The sequence below is a fragment of the Scomber japonicus genome, chromosome 11 (assembly GCF_027409825.1).
Source record: "Scomber japonicus isolate fScoJap1 chromosome 11, fScoJap1.pri, whole genome shotgun sequence".
NCBI lineage: Eukaryota > Metazoa > Chordata > Actinopteri > Scombriformes > Scombridae > Scomber > Scomber japonicus.
The window spans coordinates 16540975-16558320 of NC_070588.1; the positions used below are offsets into that span (position 1 = coordinate 16540975).

General features: G+C 38.1%; 1 protein-coding gene across 2 annotated transcripts; it reads right to left on the minus strand.

Annotated features, from left to right (window-relative positions):
* Nucleotides 1-82: 82 nt before the first annotated feature.
* cers6 (ceramide synthase 6) lies at nt 83-17026 on the minus strand. Of its 2 annotated transcripts, XM_053328595.1 has the most exons (11): nt 16428-17026; nt 15235-15340; nt 15007-15137; nt 9909-9966; nt 8019-8069; nt 7818-7910; nt 4594-4722; nt 4189-4295; nt 2607-2763; nt 2428-2451; nt 83-1068 (listed from the first exon to the last, which is right to left on the minus strand). In XM_053328595.1, the coding sequence occupies exons 1-11, from the start codon at nt 16595-16597 to the stop codon at nt 907-909; spliced, it is 1188 nt and encodes a 395-aa protein (XP_053184570.1). In that variant the 5' UTR covers nt 16598-17026; the 3' UTR covers nt 83-906. The 2 variants fall into 2 exon arrangements, with proteins under 2 accessions (XP_053184570.1, XP_053184571.1); XM_053328596.1 differs by lacking the exon at nt 2428-2451.
* Between the last annotated feature and the right edge of the window lie 320 nt (nt 17027-17346).

Sequence of the window (17346 nt, forward strand, 5' to 3'; positions counted from 1 at the left end):
CTTCCCTGATTAAAGTGGCCCACACATATTTGCAATCTTCATGTTTTTTTTATTGAATAATTCAAACAATTCATGTCTGCCTTGTAAGAGGGCAAATGGCCTTTGATGAAATGCTTACCAGAAAGGTACCAGAATACTTAACAAAATGCGTCAATAGGGAATACAGCATCTAGCCATATCTGATGCACACATGTAATACTGTTATTGACATCTCATATACAGCTCGAGTGGAGAATGCATTGTATTTTAAAATGTGAGTAAACTTCACGCATTACAATTTTCATTTGTGAGTGAAGACAAACTCTTTCATCATCATTTTGGCATATCTTTGGGGGTGTAGCATTAAAAGTAAACCCAGGTCTTCAGCATTTTGCTAATACTCGTTGTGATGTGTGGTGTGAAAAACAGCTGTGTTGTTTGTCGTTCAACATCATTTCATCTTGTAGAACAGATGTAGAACTACCATCTGCAAACATTCATGAAAAAATAAATAACATAGAAAGACAGAAACATAAGAAAAAAAAACACATCCCCAGTATGCCAGACTAGTGTATATTAAAGTAGCATGCTTACACCATAAAGTGGAATGCTTTCATTCATCTGCTAAACAGAGAGTGGGTTGTACTGATAGGAGTGCTTTGATATTTCACTGAGTGCAGTCTGATGCAAGTATATAGATGAGGAGAATAAATCGCTTGAGGAAATTAGCAAAGAATCAAATTGACAACAAAACCGCATTCACATAAACCTATCAAGAACTTAAAGTACCAGACAGGCGATGTTGTTCATGTCTCCACCATACACTCAAATACACACGCACGCGAGCACACACTCACACACGCACACACACATACACACAGACTGATGGATGGTGTCTGTAGCTCCAGTGTTATGACATCAGCTTAGTCAGTGTTCGTCTGGATAAGGGGCTCCTGTCAGGTAACCATTGGTCCCATGAGTTTTGTTGGTCCCGTTGGTGGTGCTGCTGCTGTGGTGCTTCTGATTTGGTGGGGGACTGTCATCCTCATCAGAGCTGGACTCAATGTCACTGCGGTCATCTTTAGACACCTGCAGAAAAAAAGGAAGGTTAGAGATGACATTTGTCTCACTAAAATCCTTATCTGTGTCATTATCTGTGGCAGCCATGCATGACGGTGTAACAAATGGGCTTTCACATGTCAAACAGCGACTCGTCCTCCCAATAAATATCAAGCAACAAGCAATAAACCATAAAATCTATCTGCAGACATGAAATATGGAGACCCCTGAACACCACAGCTGCAAATAATGATCATTTTTGTTATTGATGAATCTGTATTAATTGTCTAGTTTGTAAATGTCAGAAAATAACGAAAAATGCGCGTAGCAACATCCCAGAACCCAGTTTTATGTGACCAACAGTGCAAAACCCAAAGATATTCAGTGATGTGAAGCAAAGATAAGCAGGATAATGCCAAACATTCACAGTAGACAAGTGAATTATTATCAATTGATTATGAAAACTATTGCGAATAATGTAAAAATATTGGAAAAAAAATTGAATTAGTCCTTTTAATTTGCTCAACTATGTCATAATTACTATCCTGCACTCTTAGTAATTAAGCTTCACATGCAGTAACAAGTCATTATGACTTTCTTTGCCCTGGGCTTCACTTCTCAGGTTACACAGAGACTACTCTGATTAGTGGAGGTTGTATCTACAGCCTGAGAAAGACACTGCAGGTATTACTCAGGTCTGAAAAAAATTGCAGAAACTTAATTGCAGAAATATCAGTAAAAAGGAAACAAATGACAATGTAGGAATTAGATATTTGGTGGTTCTGTCAGGTTTTGACCCAAATGTTGACAACAGTATGCTAACATGCTGATGCTGAGGGGGTTTAATGTTTACTGTGTTCACCATCTTCTAGCATGCTAACATTCGCTAATTAGCACTGAATAGAAAGTACAGCTGAAGCTGATGGGACTGTGATTTGTCTTGCAGACATTTGGTCCAAGATCAAAGTATCAGACACATTGAAAATTAGACCAGATGATGAAAAGTCAAGGGATCACCAAAGATATTACAGTTCATGCTCTGGGCACCATGGATATCTGTACCTAATTTCATGGCAATCCATCTAAAAGTTGTTGAGATGAAGAACCAGAAAAAAGTTTGGAGGCATCCCCCCATTCCCTTGAATCAGAATGTTTGTCCAAACTTTTGACTGGTACTGTATATGATTAAAAATTGAATTTGAATCTGAATATTGAGATATTTCTGTCTGAACTGACCAACTAACTGACCAAGTGACATACAGATATTGCTGTCCTATAGTATGGCTAAAATAATGCATTGCTTAGGGTAGGATGGTTTGACTGTCAACAATATAATGTATGTAAAAATCAAACCAAAATTAATTACTCTTCCTGTTTAAGGTTACTTACATGTAAAGGATTCCATTTTCCAACCTTGAGCGTTGCAAGAAAGCATGAAGAACATAAAAGGAGAGTCAGAAGTGGCTTTTACACAATAATTATAAAGATAGTGGTAGCACAACACCATATGAAATAACAGGTATGAATGGAAGGATTACACATTTAACTTGAAAGTTGAAGTGACTCACTTTTCCTTTGGAGATGGCTCGGCACGCTGTCTTCACTATGAGGTAGGACCAGAAAGAGTGAAGAAGCTGCAGCAAGATCAGAAGCAGGTTGAAGACCCACCAGGATGGGTAGGGCCCTACAATCTCCCAACTCTCGAACAAGGTGGTATTTAATATCCTACCATAGCAACAGAGAGAGAGGAAGACAATTAAAACTTGACATGTTCCATTAGAAAAACATAGCACAAATGTATTAAAATCACTTTCTCTTTGTGGGGGAATGATTGCATGTCCTGAGGAGCAGGGACACAAAGCTAAACAGAAGAAAAGAAATGCTCTGCTCCAGCTCTTTGTCTTTCATGGAGCACCTGTGTGTGTGTGCACAAAGAGATGTGCGTCTTTATGTGTGGAACAGTAAATCTCAATGTAATCAAAATTGCTAAAGGATTAGAAAAAGCTTTGTATCTTCCCAGCTTTACATGACATACGACATTTTAAGGATCTGTGTTAAATTTATCCTTGGGGCCAACTCCTGTAAATGGCTATCTGTGAATCATCCTCCAGACATTGAAGCCATGGCAACAGCTTTATAGCAATGACAACTTTATGGTGTGGTGGAGGCTGACTAAAATGTATTGCACATATTACAGCATGGAAACAAAGGGACAGTACTGAAGGGAGCTTGTTAACACCTTTTTAAAAACTGTCTTCAAATGTTAGATTAATCAAAACGCCTCTGTATTTCTTAAATTACTGTCTTCAAAATGCCACGTGTGATTGCCACCTGCAGCCCTTATTATCTAATAAGCATCCTCTTGTCTAGATGCCTGAAGTAACATTTCTGTGCTGGCCAAGAATGGATTGTATCTCAAGCAAATGCTCACAACTTGAGCTGCCTGACTTGAAAACTAAATCATATTTCCCTTCACTTGTGAAAGGCATGATAACACTGATGCTGATGACTGTGGGATGACTGATGTACACACCTTCAGTGACTAAAATTGATTTGTTGTTATATCAGAATGGCCTTTTATAATTGGCATTCACAATCTAATTAGACTTTTTAATGTCTAGGTAAAGCAAGGCCACAAGAAACAAATTAAAATATTTAAAACACCTAGATTCTCTGCCGCAGTAATCAGGATGGATTGGCTACAAGCTGAATGTAAAAAAACACAAGACCACAAAATGACAAAAGACCCTGATGAGAAAAGAACCCTTTGATGTTTTAATCAGGTGAAACTCTCGACACTGTTTTCAATGATAAAGTGGTAGCCATAATGATCTGCTTTTCATTTGTTGATTTGTTTGGCTTTCTTTGAGAGGTTTAAGGCAGTTGTATCCATAGTAACTATTACTTAGCAACAAAATTCACAGATATGTATCTGAACTGAAACCTGTTGTGCAAATCTTCATGACTCCGACATGCATTTGCAGTGATGGTCGACCAAAATATGTAGATCAAAATCTGGCATATGCTGTGCAGGTCTTTGATGTCTCTGCCTGCCTGTTTGTGAGTGTTGTACAGTATGCAAATGACAGACTATGTCAGTAAGGTACGGTGTCAGAAAGATGCTATGGTACACAGGAACTTGACACTTACCAGACAGGGTAAACTCCCAGCCTGGAACTTATGAAGAGCATTGCAAACATTGCAAACAGGAGGTTACAAAGTATCTGACATTTGGCATAGTTGGCCATCTTGGCAGCCTAAAAAACAAACAAACAAAAAAATCAAATAAATCACAGCTTGAAATGTTTCTGACAATAAAATAATTAAGAAGCTCTTGTTTCCAGCATTAATAATCACAAAAACATTGCTACAATCCACTCTAGTTGGATGAACCACTGACTTAATCTTCATATTAGAAGAGCTGTATTGAAGTTTAGATGAAGATGGATAGCACAGCATCTAAACTCCAATCACTCCACACACACACCTAAACATCTTTGTCTCTATTTTTCTATCTGTCCATCTACAGCATTTAATTCAGTCACCCATCCTCACCTCTATCAGCACGTCGGCTGCATCATGGAGACACATGACCAGAGTTCCCACTCGTGCCATGTTGTTCACATAAGAAAAGGTGATGAGGGAGATTGTTGCCACGTGGTGCAGGAACATGATCAGGAAATCCTGGGGACACAGTCGCCAAGACAAAGTCTCACAATTACAGAAAGTTCTTTCAAAGTTGCCTCACAGTTGTTTGAGTCACGCATGCATCATAAACCCAGAGCAGCCAAGTGATAAAGTGATCAAGTGAGAGGGACATGGCTACTGTGTGTGCACACGCAATAGATTTGTGTGTTTGCAGTAATGCATAACAATTTATGAAAATTATATATTCTAAAAATGACATGACCCTTATTTCTGACAATTGTGCAACACAATGGACCCTTTTTATGACTGACACAAGCAGCACTACAAATCTTTGTGTTTTCATGACATTGAAATGTACTTTATCCTTATTGTATGTATCACTGCCCCTCAAAATTAAACCTATGTTTTGCAGAGTCAGTTTTGTCGCTTGACACTTTGATTGGAACAACTATTGAAAAGACATAAAAGGTTTTGACAGGAAAATGATTAATCACCACTTACACAATCAACATATTACAAGTGTTGTTGTGCTGTTGCAATTGTGCTGTTGAAATAAGGCTCTGTGTATTCATTTAATGAATGTGTTGGTTTAAGTTTACTCCTAAACTGATGCTATCAATTCATCAAACTGCAATATAGTGATCTCAGAATAAGTATGAGAGCAGTGGTCGGAGAATTATTTACATTCTTTACTCAGATAAAAAGAGCAATATCACAATGCTGCATTGAAAATGATATGTGAGTAAAAGTATGCAAAAACATAAAATGGAATTTAAAAATCATTAAGCACTAAATGCAAAAAATGGCCCATGTGACTGTTAAACTGCAATTAATGTTTAGATTATTAATACGGATGCAAAAATGAGTGAGTATCATTTGTAACTAGCAAGCTGTAAGATAAATACAGTCAAATTCACAATATTTATTTATTTGAATTGTAATGGAGTATTAGTAACTCAGGCGAAGTGCCTCAAATGTTAAGTACAATATTTGATTAAATGTACTTAGTTACACTCCATCACAATCTGAAACTGAGCAATAGCTCTGTTCCTCCACTGACCCATTGGAAATCAAAATTATGCAGAAAGTATCACCTCAACATGATCTACAAAAATCACTATTGTAGCTTAAATGCTTAGTGAAAACATATGAATGTTTAGTTTTGTCCCGTCTTGGTATGAGCCACTAGCCGTTAAGTTTGAGATAGCCTTGAAGGGAGCTCCAGGAGTCTAAGGATTCAGACAGGTGGCATTGGGAAGCAGTCATTTAGCAAACCTTTAGCTACTGAAATGTGCCTGCTCAAAGCAACCAGAACCAATCCAAAATGGCAAGAGAATGAGAAGGAGGATGAGAAGGAAGAGCAATGATGCAAGATACAGAATGAAAGCAAGGCGAGAGTGTGCGGGGAGAACATACTGGAATTGGCAGGGGATGCAGAGGACCTCCTCAGTGTAGTACTGTGCATGAAAAAACTGAAAGGAGAAACAAAAACAGACAACATGCCAACAGTCAACAAAGAGGTGACAGAGTGAAGGCATACACAGCGTGGCATCAGGGCTGCTGTGAGTGCAGTGAGTGAAGATGGACTGAAGACAGGAATAAGATCATGGCTGGAAGGCATGCAAATTGATACTGAACGAACCAAAAGTGCGGCCATTTTTCATAACCAACAAAGAGAAGATGAAAGTGGGTTGAAGTTGGTCGGTGCATGTTGAGAATGTTTGTACGAACTAAAACCGAATTTCAGTTCTCACAATTGCTAACCAAGTTTGACCTTTCAAATCTCATTTACAGTACAAAGTGCATAATGTGTATGGTTGCCAGTCGCCCCCACCGACAGATGAAGGTAGTCTGTCTGAATATGGAAGTTATTCAGTCTCTAAACACTAGCCTTAAATTGACTGGGATGCAGGCTTTGTGAAAACATAACATGAACATATAGCTTCTTTCTGATCTCCACAGTCTGTGAAAGTGCTGTGTGGAGTACCTTAGCTAATTCAACTCAGCATAAAAATGAAAAAAAACAAAACAAAACTGGATAAGTAGAATTTTGGCTACAATAGTACCAAGCTAGCAAGATATCACAGGAATAGTGGCTCTCCATTAGCCCATGTAGCCAGATTGCTACTTCTTAAGCAATACCTGGTTGATCAGAATGCAATCGAAACATGAAAGTAAAATGTATTGGTATGGAGCAGAAGCTTGTGATGCACATTTCCTGTTTTTCAAAAGTCTCAGCAGCTGATAACAGCACATCTAACAGCACAGAGTTGTCTGTAAACACTGGACTAGTGTTTATCGTCACTGAAAAATGTGGTTGATTTGAACTATGTTTTCAATATAGAACTGTTTTTACTGGACTGTCGAGACACATTTTGTGGCAAAAACATCCAACCAGTGAAACAGTGTAAATAAATGACAGTGTTATATGAGGGTTTACAAGTGAGGTGCCATAACAGTAATGGTGACTGGGCTTCTTCTGCCTGCAACCTGGATTTATACATAAGTCAGTCAGGTCAGTAAGGTCAGTCATCAATTTACCTATTAATATTCCCACTGGGAAAATATATAAATGATTGTTTATATAACTATCAGGATTTTTTTATTGGTATTTGTAGTATTTTATTAGGAAGTGCACTTATGTTATGTGAAGAAAACTGTATCATTTGTGCAGTAATTTGCTGAAGGGATTACACAAGAACTTTTAATGAAACAAAAACAAACTCTACAACCAGGAAAAGTTTTTATGTTTGACAGCAAATCCAATTTCTGAATGTTTCATAAAAATATTAATCCTTTTCACCCTGGCTACGTTTTGTTATTTCACACATCAATGAGAGTACACTGAGGCGGAAAGAGAATGTTCACAAGCAAATAGACTGAACTCTACAGAGTCACAGTGACAGTTAGAAAAGAAATGGACAGTCAAATAAAGATAATAATGTCTTTTCTGTGATAGCGCTGCTTACAATTGCATAAACAGAGCCTAATTTTCCAGATTCAACACAATTTTTTTTAAATAAAAAGTGTCACTTTTTGGATTACAGTGAACCTTTTAAACAGACATCAAATGATCCATGCTATTAGAGATGCATGATTAATGTGCTGGTGTGACTTTTAGTTATTCTTACCTTCCTCCTGATGTCTGTGAATTGGGAAAAGAGTAAGGATAGGTAGAAAGACAGCTCCAGTATATAATAATAATGGGTGTCCACAGTCAGTGGCTGCATGAACACACAAAGCAACAAGGTTAAAATAAATATTTCAGATGTTACATTTTTTGGTAATACAAATCATATTGCCCTATAAAAATGAATTGTAGAAACTTTTACCTGATAAGGATAGTTGTACCAGCACTCTTTAGTGTTCCACAGCCATGGAGTCTGCAGAGAATGAAAACCGGTGCTTAAATTCAATACTTTTTAACCTATATGAAACAAAGATAAACTACATTATACTTTCAAACAATCATAAAACTGTGACTGAGTGACTGAGGTAAAGACAGGACTGTAATTCAATTAACTGTGAAAACATGAGGGACAACAATGGAAATAAGCCCAAGACTTTATCATTCTGTCCCTGACAAAGTCTCATGTGTTTTATAAATATCTTATAAATCTGTCATTTAATCAACCAAACCAAACAAAGATATTACACTAAAGCCTGTTATTCAAACTTAAACAGAGCATCCACTGCAGTATTAGTGTAGTGTTTTACGCTGTTCTCACACTGCGGTTACAGTTTAGTCTTTCTTTGTTATTGAAGATCTAACACATGGACATCCATGCGTCCACAGAAAAATATATACTTCCCCTGGTGGATTCTGGATAAAAATGGTTTATGAAACACTGAGTGGGCGTTACAACAGAGTTTGTTACGGTGCATGTTTTGCCACAAAGGGAAGCTGGTCTACAGATGTACTGCATATTTAAAACCAGTTATCCTCATATTAAGTTCCTCTGTATGTCAGGATGAAACAGAAATTATAGCTGTGAAAGTTTGTGAAATAAGCAAACAGTGACCTGGCACCGTGACTGAGTTTACGTCTACTAAGCTCTCCAGACCTGCTTTATTAATAAATCTCACAGAGACTTGAGACTGCCAGGGAATTAACCATTTTCACAAAGTGCTTTGTCATGCAACTTCTTTGAGAGATTTTTCACGCTCTGCTTCTATCACAATGATTCATTAATTTATGTATTTTCATGACTATATGGATGAATTACATTTATGCATAGAAGTGTGGCTGATTAATGCCAGTCACTCTTCTGTAACCTCATGGGCTGCTCAAGTTTACAGCTTTGTAAAGTGGGAGAACTCTAATCTCCTAGATCTCCTGAACTATACACAGTGCATTTATATGGATTTCCACAACCCATGAGAGCATTTGTGCAGCGTTTGAAAGGAGAAAAGTCCTTCACATATAAAAAGAAATCCTTAATATGATGAAAGTAGAGTTGCCATTATTTGTTGTACAGGTTAGCAGGCAAATACTAACTCAAACAGTGGATAAACTAGTCCCAGAAATGTATGTAAGTGCTGCAGCTGGTATTTTACAATAAGTTGTATAACCTGTACAAAGTATTGAATCTTGAATCACTGTAATCATATAAAAACAACTCAGCCATTTCAGCCACAGACCAGTAACAGAATAATTGTAAAGTATGTTAGATTTATAATAGCTGGCAACAGGCAACAACAGTCATTTCAATTGTCATCATTTTCCAAACAGGCAGTAAAATGAATGAGTACATTTATTTTGTGTCATGCAAGTGAACTGGCCCATCAAACAAAGGAAACAATTAATAGCACATATAAACACTGACTTCCTGTGGACGTTCATGATCAAAAGAATGACGTACTGTACCACATACTATGAAAAGAATTGACTGCATATTTAATGTGCAGCATTATTTAGCATACTGGGAGTGTTTTATTTTGCAGCTGCCCCCTCTCTCCTTGAAAGAACCTTTATTAGTAACACTTTCATCATTATGCATGATTACAAATTTCCTCTGCAAAATGTCCCTGACCCAAGAACATCTGTTTTACTTGCCAGTCTCATGTGGTGGCACCAACCTATTCAGTACCCACAACGTTTGCATGCTGCCCATGTACCTCCATGTGTGCTGTAGAAAATTAATTCAAACCTCATTGACTTAAACTAACTTTAATAATTATAAAGGGAGTATGGGGCTAATTTGGCTGTGAGCAAAACTTACCTTTTTTAGAAAACGCACTCCGTAGGTAAAAATGTATAGATAAAATGTAAATCTCCACCTAAAAGAAAAAAGACAAAAAATATAATCAGTATAACATCAAAAATGAGAGTTGCAGAATAAGAAATGATTGATACATAATAATAGTCTTCAACCTGAGTTAATTTAAACTTGACGCCTTCACACCTATCTTAACTTTGTTGTTTCTTTATGCTACAACTTTTGATTCACAAAGACATTTATAGATTAGGGAGAGAAGCAAAGTGTTTCATTCAGAAGAAGAATTACTAGAAAAATAATTATATAAGTAATATTAATATTAATAATAATATAATAGTAATATTCTGAAATATAAACATAACGATGAAACATGGAAGTTAATATAACTTTCATACTATGATATAGTTTTATATGTAAGTGCAGCAGACTATGGCTCACTGTGTGACTAAGTGTAAGCAGAAATGAATGAATAAAGTCAGCAATCAACAGCAAGTCAATGAAAATAGGACATCACTGACTCTACAGTAGTGAAGTCCGGAGGGAAAGACAAGGCACTCACACTGTCCAGTCCTAAACCCAGCATGCTCTGTGCTTTTCATAACCCTGCTCATTATCTACAGTAACCACAGCAGTACAATGGTAGGGAAAGTGATCATGAAGTGTAGGCTTACAGGCAGAAAATACTCCAGTGATCAAAGCTTTGCTGAGCAGGGAGATGTGCATGTATAGCGAATACATAACAGTCAGCAACTGGGAGACAAGATTTAAAACTAGCTAACTAGCAAACCTAAACACCGCTGGAAGTTGCATCAGACAAAATCCTGCATCTTTCTTCTGGGAAGCTAAGCAAATTTAACTGGCAGCACTCAAATTAGAGACCCCCTGCTGTGTGTTATTGTCACAGCATTTCACAATTTTTGAACCAGTGCAACTAAACCGTTTCTCTCAGTGGGGCCTATATATACTATATAAACTGTATCTCTGATGAAGTGAAACAGAAAAAAAAGGATCTCTGAAACAAAACATCTACAGTACCGACGAGTCGCATGGCTGTGGCAAAAGCTGCACAGGCTGTCATGTGAGACGAGGTTTTGCATACATTAAAGGTTGTGCCGTGTTGTCATTCCAATTGACCTCAAATGAAAAACATTTTGACAGCCACAGCCTCGAAACACAGCATGACATCAACACTCAAAGAGAGAACAGGGTAAACACGTATCAGTTTTTCAGTGCTTGTATTTTTACCACAGTGTTTGTTCCAGATATTCAATTATTACACTTTAATAAATACAATAGAGATGATCGCCATGTTAACACGTGGCCTGTGGAAACTATCATTAACTGCTTTTTTGTGCTGGATCAACAGTATTGTAAAACAAAATTAACTGTCTACCTGGTGGACACACAGTAAAGACTGTTGCATGGCAACTGGTTCATCAAGCCTGCAAGAGTCTTTTTCAAGAGCTGTTGAATTGCTGCTATATATGAACAATCACAATGACTCACGCCTGCTCCCTGTGAATAGATTTGTTTGTTTCTGAAGTCAGCCACTGATGTTTTTTGTCATTACGAGTTATTTTTCAAACGCAGTGTTGATAATGATTGGCTTAAAAAAATGTTGTGTATGTTTAAGTATCTTAGAGCCACTGTTTATTTGCAGCACACAATGTAGCAGCAGCCTGCCAACACACCTTAATTAATTAGTGTTGGATAGTAATTGTGGTTAATAGAATCAGAGTCACGTGTTGTGATAGATTTGCCCTATACACAACTTAAAAACTGTGGTTTATACGGCCTAATAAGAGCAGGCTTATGTAATGTGTCATGATACATACTGTAGAGAACCGTCATCTTTTTATATTAGCCTGATCACACATTGATGAATCATTCAAGAGAACTAATGAGACTATGGGTTTAAAACTGAAACAGATCCACTGGTCATTTTAAAAAAAACAACTCTGTAATGAAGCTGGATTTATTCTACAGGTAACACCCAGCTTTGGTATAAAATAATGAAAACATATCTAGCTGGTTCACTTAATTCAGTCACTTCCCCAGGTGGGCAGCCTGAGCACCAGCTGGCTACAACTGTTTGCATTCAGGTGGTTCAACATAACAATTGGTCACGAAGCTCCCACTTTGATCAAAATTCAGTTGTGATAAATTGCACCCTTGCTGTTAAATCAGCAGTGACACCTCTGTTACTATTCAGATAGTAATGGCGGTCCCTTTCCCATTTGTGAATTTGCCTAATTTGGTTTGATTACTGGGCTTGACTTAATTAATTTAGGGATGTAAAAACAGGGCTGTGTCTGTCCTCTCATGAATATCTGAAAACTCATCTCTCAACTGTCCTGTAAGTATCCATCTGCACCTACATGTTGGTTATAGGAAGAGCAGTAATGGAGATCCTAGTTGCTACTTTATCATGTAGAGGTTAAATACAGTAATAAGTGTTTAGATATAAAACTGTAGCTCAGGTGTAATTAACAGTATCATCTGTCAGTTGAGCAGCAGCCATCAGAAGTGGTTGGGACGGGGCCATGTTTCCTCATTTGGGATGAATACTAACTTCACCTTGACAAACTATACTACACATTGTTTGAGAACACAAAGCTAAACTACTAAAATCCAGATATCACAGCAACAACAGACAAGTATGAAGACAATTATGAGACAAATATGAGAGCATACCAAAACAACAACTTTTTAGTCACAAATGTAATTAAAAGGTTTCAAGAATAGTCAACTTTTTGTTTTGGCCACGTCATTTTTGGGACTGTGTGCATAAGAGCTCTTCTTAAGAGATTAATGCAATAACCACCCACCTCAAAAACATACATGCTTACCTATTAATACTTGCGATATCATGTCAAAGGAAGTACGATTTTAAACACAGATAAAAATATTGTGCTATTTTGGTTGTGATCATTTCTTTGTACTCAGTGTGAAAGCAGAGGAGAGGAAGGATGGAGGAAGATGAGATCAGACAACTAGGGTTATATTGAGGACACGAAAGCATGCTCCTCCCGCAGCCTGTCCTGACTGAGGAGGGATATTCTGATAAGTCAACACTGACTCACTTAACTTGTATTCACTTACTTGTGTGGGGAAATGTTACCACTTGCATCCTGTCAATTTTCATTAGTTTCCGTTTCAATTGTTTCTTGCAATAAGTATAAGTGACTTTCAGTAAAAAGGCACCTGTTTCTTGGACATTTTAGAAAAGATGTTGTTTTCTTAAAAAACAAACAAAACACAGGTTATAGTAGCTTCATTTTATTGTATTGACTCAGAAAATGTGTCAGCGAGTACTATAATAGTCGACTTATTGCCTTAGTAATTTTTTAAGAAAAAATGACAAATGAAAAATGTCTCAATTATGATTATTTAATGCTTTTCTTACTTTACGGTTGACAGAGCATCTATATGTAATATAATATATAAATCTAATTTAACATCTAAAGTTGTCACCTTTGACACTGGAAAAATATAATGGTCGATTATATAAAATATAATAGTAATAATAAGTAATAATCATTAGTTGCAGCCCTAGTTAAAACAAATCTATTCAGCCATCTCTAGGATAAAGAGAGGCAGTAACAACAGCTGATAAACAAACTCTATGCAGAGTCTTCATTATTTCCAGACCACATGTGTCTGCTACATTCAACTCTCTGAATAATGAAAAGAACAGACAACAGATCAGCCATACTGACAACTGTGAGACAAAGAACACTATCAGTCTGCAACAGCTGTGCATGAGGGCCCAATTAGACCAGAATCTCTGCCGGAAGGACTGTAGCCAGCCACGTTTGGAGAATTGCACTGTAAGCAACTGAGACTGACAACCTGGCCAAACTATTGCAAAGCCCAATGTCATCTGCAGTCAATTCTGCTATATATGGATAGCAGCTTTTGCGCAGTTGTTGCTAAATACATAATGAGCGTCAGCTAAACATGTTCAAAAACCTCACACATGTTCCAACAGAGCAGAAATCCAGTCTCTTTATGTGTGTAAAAATACAGGTTTACTTTTTCAGATCCCTCCCTGAGGTTGTAATAGGAGTCCAGTGGCCTAATCAGCCAGCAGTGTTCTCCTGAGTGAACAGCAGCCTCAGGGCGGTTCAGAAGATGTGAGGTTCCCTGTGTCTCAAACTGCCAGATTGGCTCTGGTGGTGTCAGACATGACTCTGCTCTGACAGCCACACTCGCTCGTTGGCCTTTAACATCACACTGCTAAGTAACTACAATCTCCCTGATGGCAAATGCTCCACTGCAGATTAGCCAGTTCTCTGTTACAGCCTGAGTGGGTTTGTTGTTTCGCACTGGGACGCATCTGATTATTATCCCACAGCAGTACCAGCACTCATGTTGAAATCTTTATAAGCCATGTAAGATTCAGTAACACTGAACCAAAACTGAGCCGCCAGAATTTTGTTTGTGAAAGGACTGTAACAACATTTCAGCTTAGTTTAGCCCATTTATGAAAAGTCACTAGAGCTGAAATGTTTTGTTGATTGATCAGTCGGTAGAAAAATGATCAATTAACTGCATTATACATTTTTCAAGCAAAACATTCGCTGGTTCAAGTTTCTCAAATTTGCTGCTCTTCTCTGTTTTATTGAATATTTTCAGATTTTAGACTTTTGGTCAGACTAAGCAATCAATTTAAAGAAGCCATCTTTTAGCTCTGAAGGATTATGATGGACATTATTTTATACTTTGAAAGTAAATACTAAATTAAATAAGAAAGAACTCAGCATATTAATTGGTTAGTTGCAGTCCAAATTATTTTCATATTCCTGCCTATGGATGTTTTAGAGTTTACAGCCACAGACTTTCCCTTCATTTCCATGCAGTATGAAAATGAATTTGCAAAAACATCAGACTTGTTTGAATTCAGTAATCTATCACACTGAACGTCATGCCTGCATTTACTACTGTCACGGCTGTGTTATTGATGAGTGGTAATGCAGTGTGTTACCATGACAACAACACCAGATGATATGACATTTAAAGTTTACACATGTTAAGCACGTTTAGAGTTTGTGCAACTTTCATGAACACTGTAGAGAAAATGGCTTGTAATTGGACCTACATGCTTTCACAGAATCGGGCGAGGGTGCTGGGTTTCTCCTGGTTACGCCGCTGTCGGAACCAGCGCTGGATGGTTCGCACATCCCAGTCGAGCTGCTTGGACAAGCCCTCCAACCTCTTTTCATCTGGGTGCTGGGAAGACAAGAAAGATACTCCTTATGTTAGATGCAGTACAAATAATTTGAGATGAAACACAACATCAACAATAATGATATAACACTTGCACCACCTTGGTTATAGCAGTGAAAACCTTCTCCAGAATAGCGTTGGGCTGTGCTTTTTGTGGCCCGTTGGCTTGGATCTTCAAGCCCATGGCACATGGTCTTGCGATAAACCTGCAATTTAACATGATAGAGGGATTATAGAAGGATTGTTTATATTGAGGGATAGACACACGTGGCACTCAGTCATCAAGAGGCACATGCATGTTTATAACAATTATCCACACAAAGACATAAAAAAACACACACACACAGCACATTGATGTCTTGTTCCCAGTTTTTCTTTTAACGTTTGGACCACAGAAGGTCCTCCACAGGTCATCTTGGATATTAAAAGAAGAATTGGGAATGAGACAACAGTGAGAAGATAGTCTTTTTGAGTCAAGTCATTTGGCATTATGAACCACTTTACACACATTTACAATCTGCTCATTTCTGATATTTTGTAAACCCCCCCCCAAAAAAAACCAACAACACTTGAATCTTACTTTCCTGACAAGCTGTGATGCTGTAATAGACAAATGGCTACTCAAGTAAAAAAAATACATAAATAAACAAATTAGATAAATGAATCATATAGTAAAGTATCTCCTGGACACAACATTTATAGGTCAAACATCAGGGCTGTTGCATGCTGGTGCTCACATGACCTTCACTTTTAATTCCCATAACATACTGAACATGAGTGAAGGCCTCACTACTCCCTCAAGAGACTCCTGACCCACATATGCATGAAAAGCCTTGCTGTGACCATTATGGCTCTGTGCCTTACTGTATATTAATGATTGTAACATTATAACGACACAAGATGATGCACCATATCAAAGCTGGAGCTGCAGAGTGAAACAGAGTAGTAAAGACGAGCCTGCTCTCAGCATGGTGCTTTACAGAAATGTTGGTTTTGGGTTGCGAGGACAGTAACTGGATGGGGATGTATGGTAACTTAGGCTGTACTATGTGTGTGTGTGCAGGGTACACATGCATCAAATGCAGACAACGCGTAATGCTGCAGGCCTGCAGACACAAGGATGATCAACCGTGGTGATGTGTGGGCTAACCAAATAAGATGCCATTGTTTAGGTAACAGACTGACAAACACGGACAGCTCGGTGTGCTGCATCATTTCCCCAGCGGCAAACTCATTTCATCGATATAACAAAACCGTACCACAGTCACCCGGACATGTGCTTTTTAAACCCACCTTTCGAAAACCAGACGTATCATAAAGATGCAGAAAGCTAAAGGACACGCCAGATAGAGATCCTCGGCTTGCGGGAACGTTGCCTCATCTGTGTTTTTTAAGTCAGCCCAGGTTACATTATGGGGGAGCCAGAACCTCTCGTTCCAAAACCACGCCAAAATACCGGCCATCTCCCTGCTGCAGACACTGTGACCGGGTCGAAAAAGACGAATCGATGGCCCGCTGTATCCCGGAGCTTTCTCACTGTGGCGATCTGACCGAGCACACTGGGCTGGTGATGAGATATCCGCGCTGCTGGATCGCCGTGCGTCCGTTTCCCCTCAGCTATTCCAGTGTAGGGAAGTAGACTCAATCAGCTCCTCCGCAAGTGATTGGTGCATTGAAATGTCATGCAGTACAGTCCATTATGCCGGCTGTACCACGCTGTGACCGGGGTAAACAGTTTGTACTCCCCCTTGCACATATTTGTTCTCATATGAACTGACATGTAACCAAGGTGGATTATTTTTTGTTTTGTTTATTGAGAACGTTTTACATATCAGCTGCTGTTATATTATCTTCCTAATGCCACAGTAGCCTAATATACCTGTCAAGTGAGGTGTCACCTTTCAGTAATGTTATTCCAGACAAAATGAATGTGATCGATAATCAGTTTGTGTAAAACAGTGAGCTGGAAGGGAAATGATGTGGCAACTGTTTTGCACGGTTTTGTGTGGACTGCTTGGTAAACTATGCCACCTACTGTTTGATGTAGTAATCAGTAGGCCTATATGTGTAAAACTGACCTTGTGCTGTACATTTTTAAAAAAATCAGTTCATAGTGGTTACTGGCCTAAAATCTAAAATCAACATAAAGTTCAACCAACATCTTTGAAGTTGGTAGGATTTATTATATATACCTACGTGTAATAAATTGGCA

Coding starts and splice junctions, on each gene's coding strand:
- cers6 (XM_053328595.1), bottom strand. CDS start 16,597: ATGGCCGGTATTTTGGCGTGGTTTTGGAACGAGAGGTTCTGGCTCCCC. Junction 9,967..15,006: donor GCCCGATTCTGTGAAAGCAT/GTAGGTCCAATT, acceptor TTTTTCTTTTAG/GTGGAGATTTACATTTTATC. Junction 2,452..2,606: donor GAGCCATCTCCAAAGGAAAA/GTGAGTCACTTC, acceptor GCAACGCTCAAG/GTTGGAAAATGGAATCCTTT.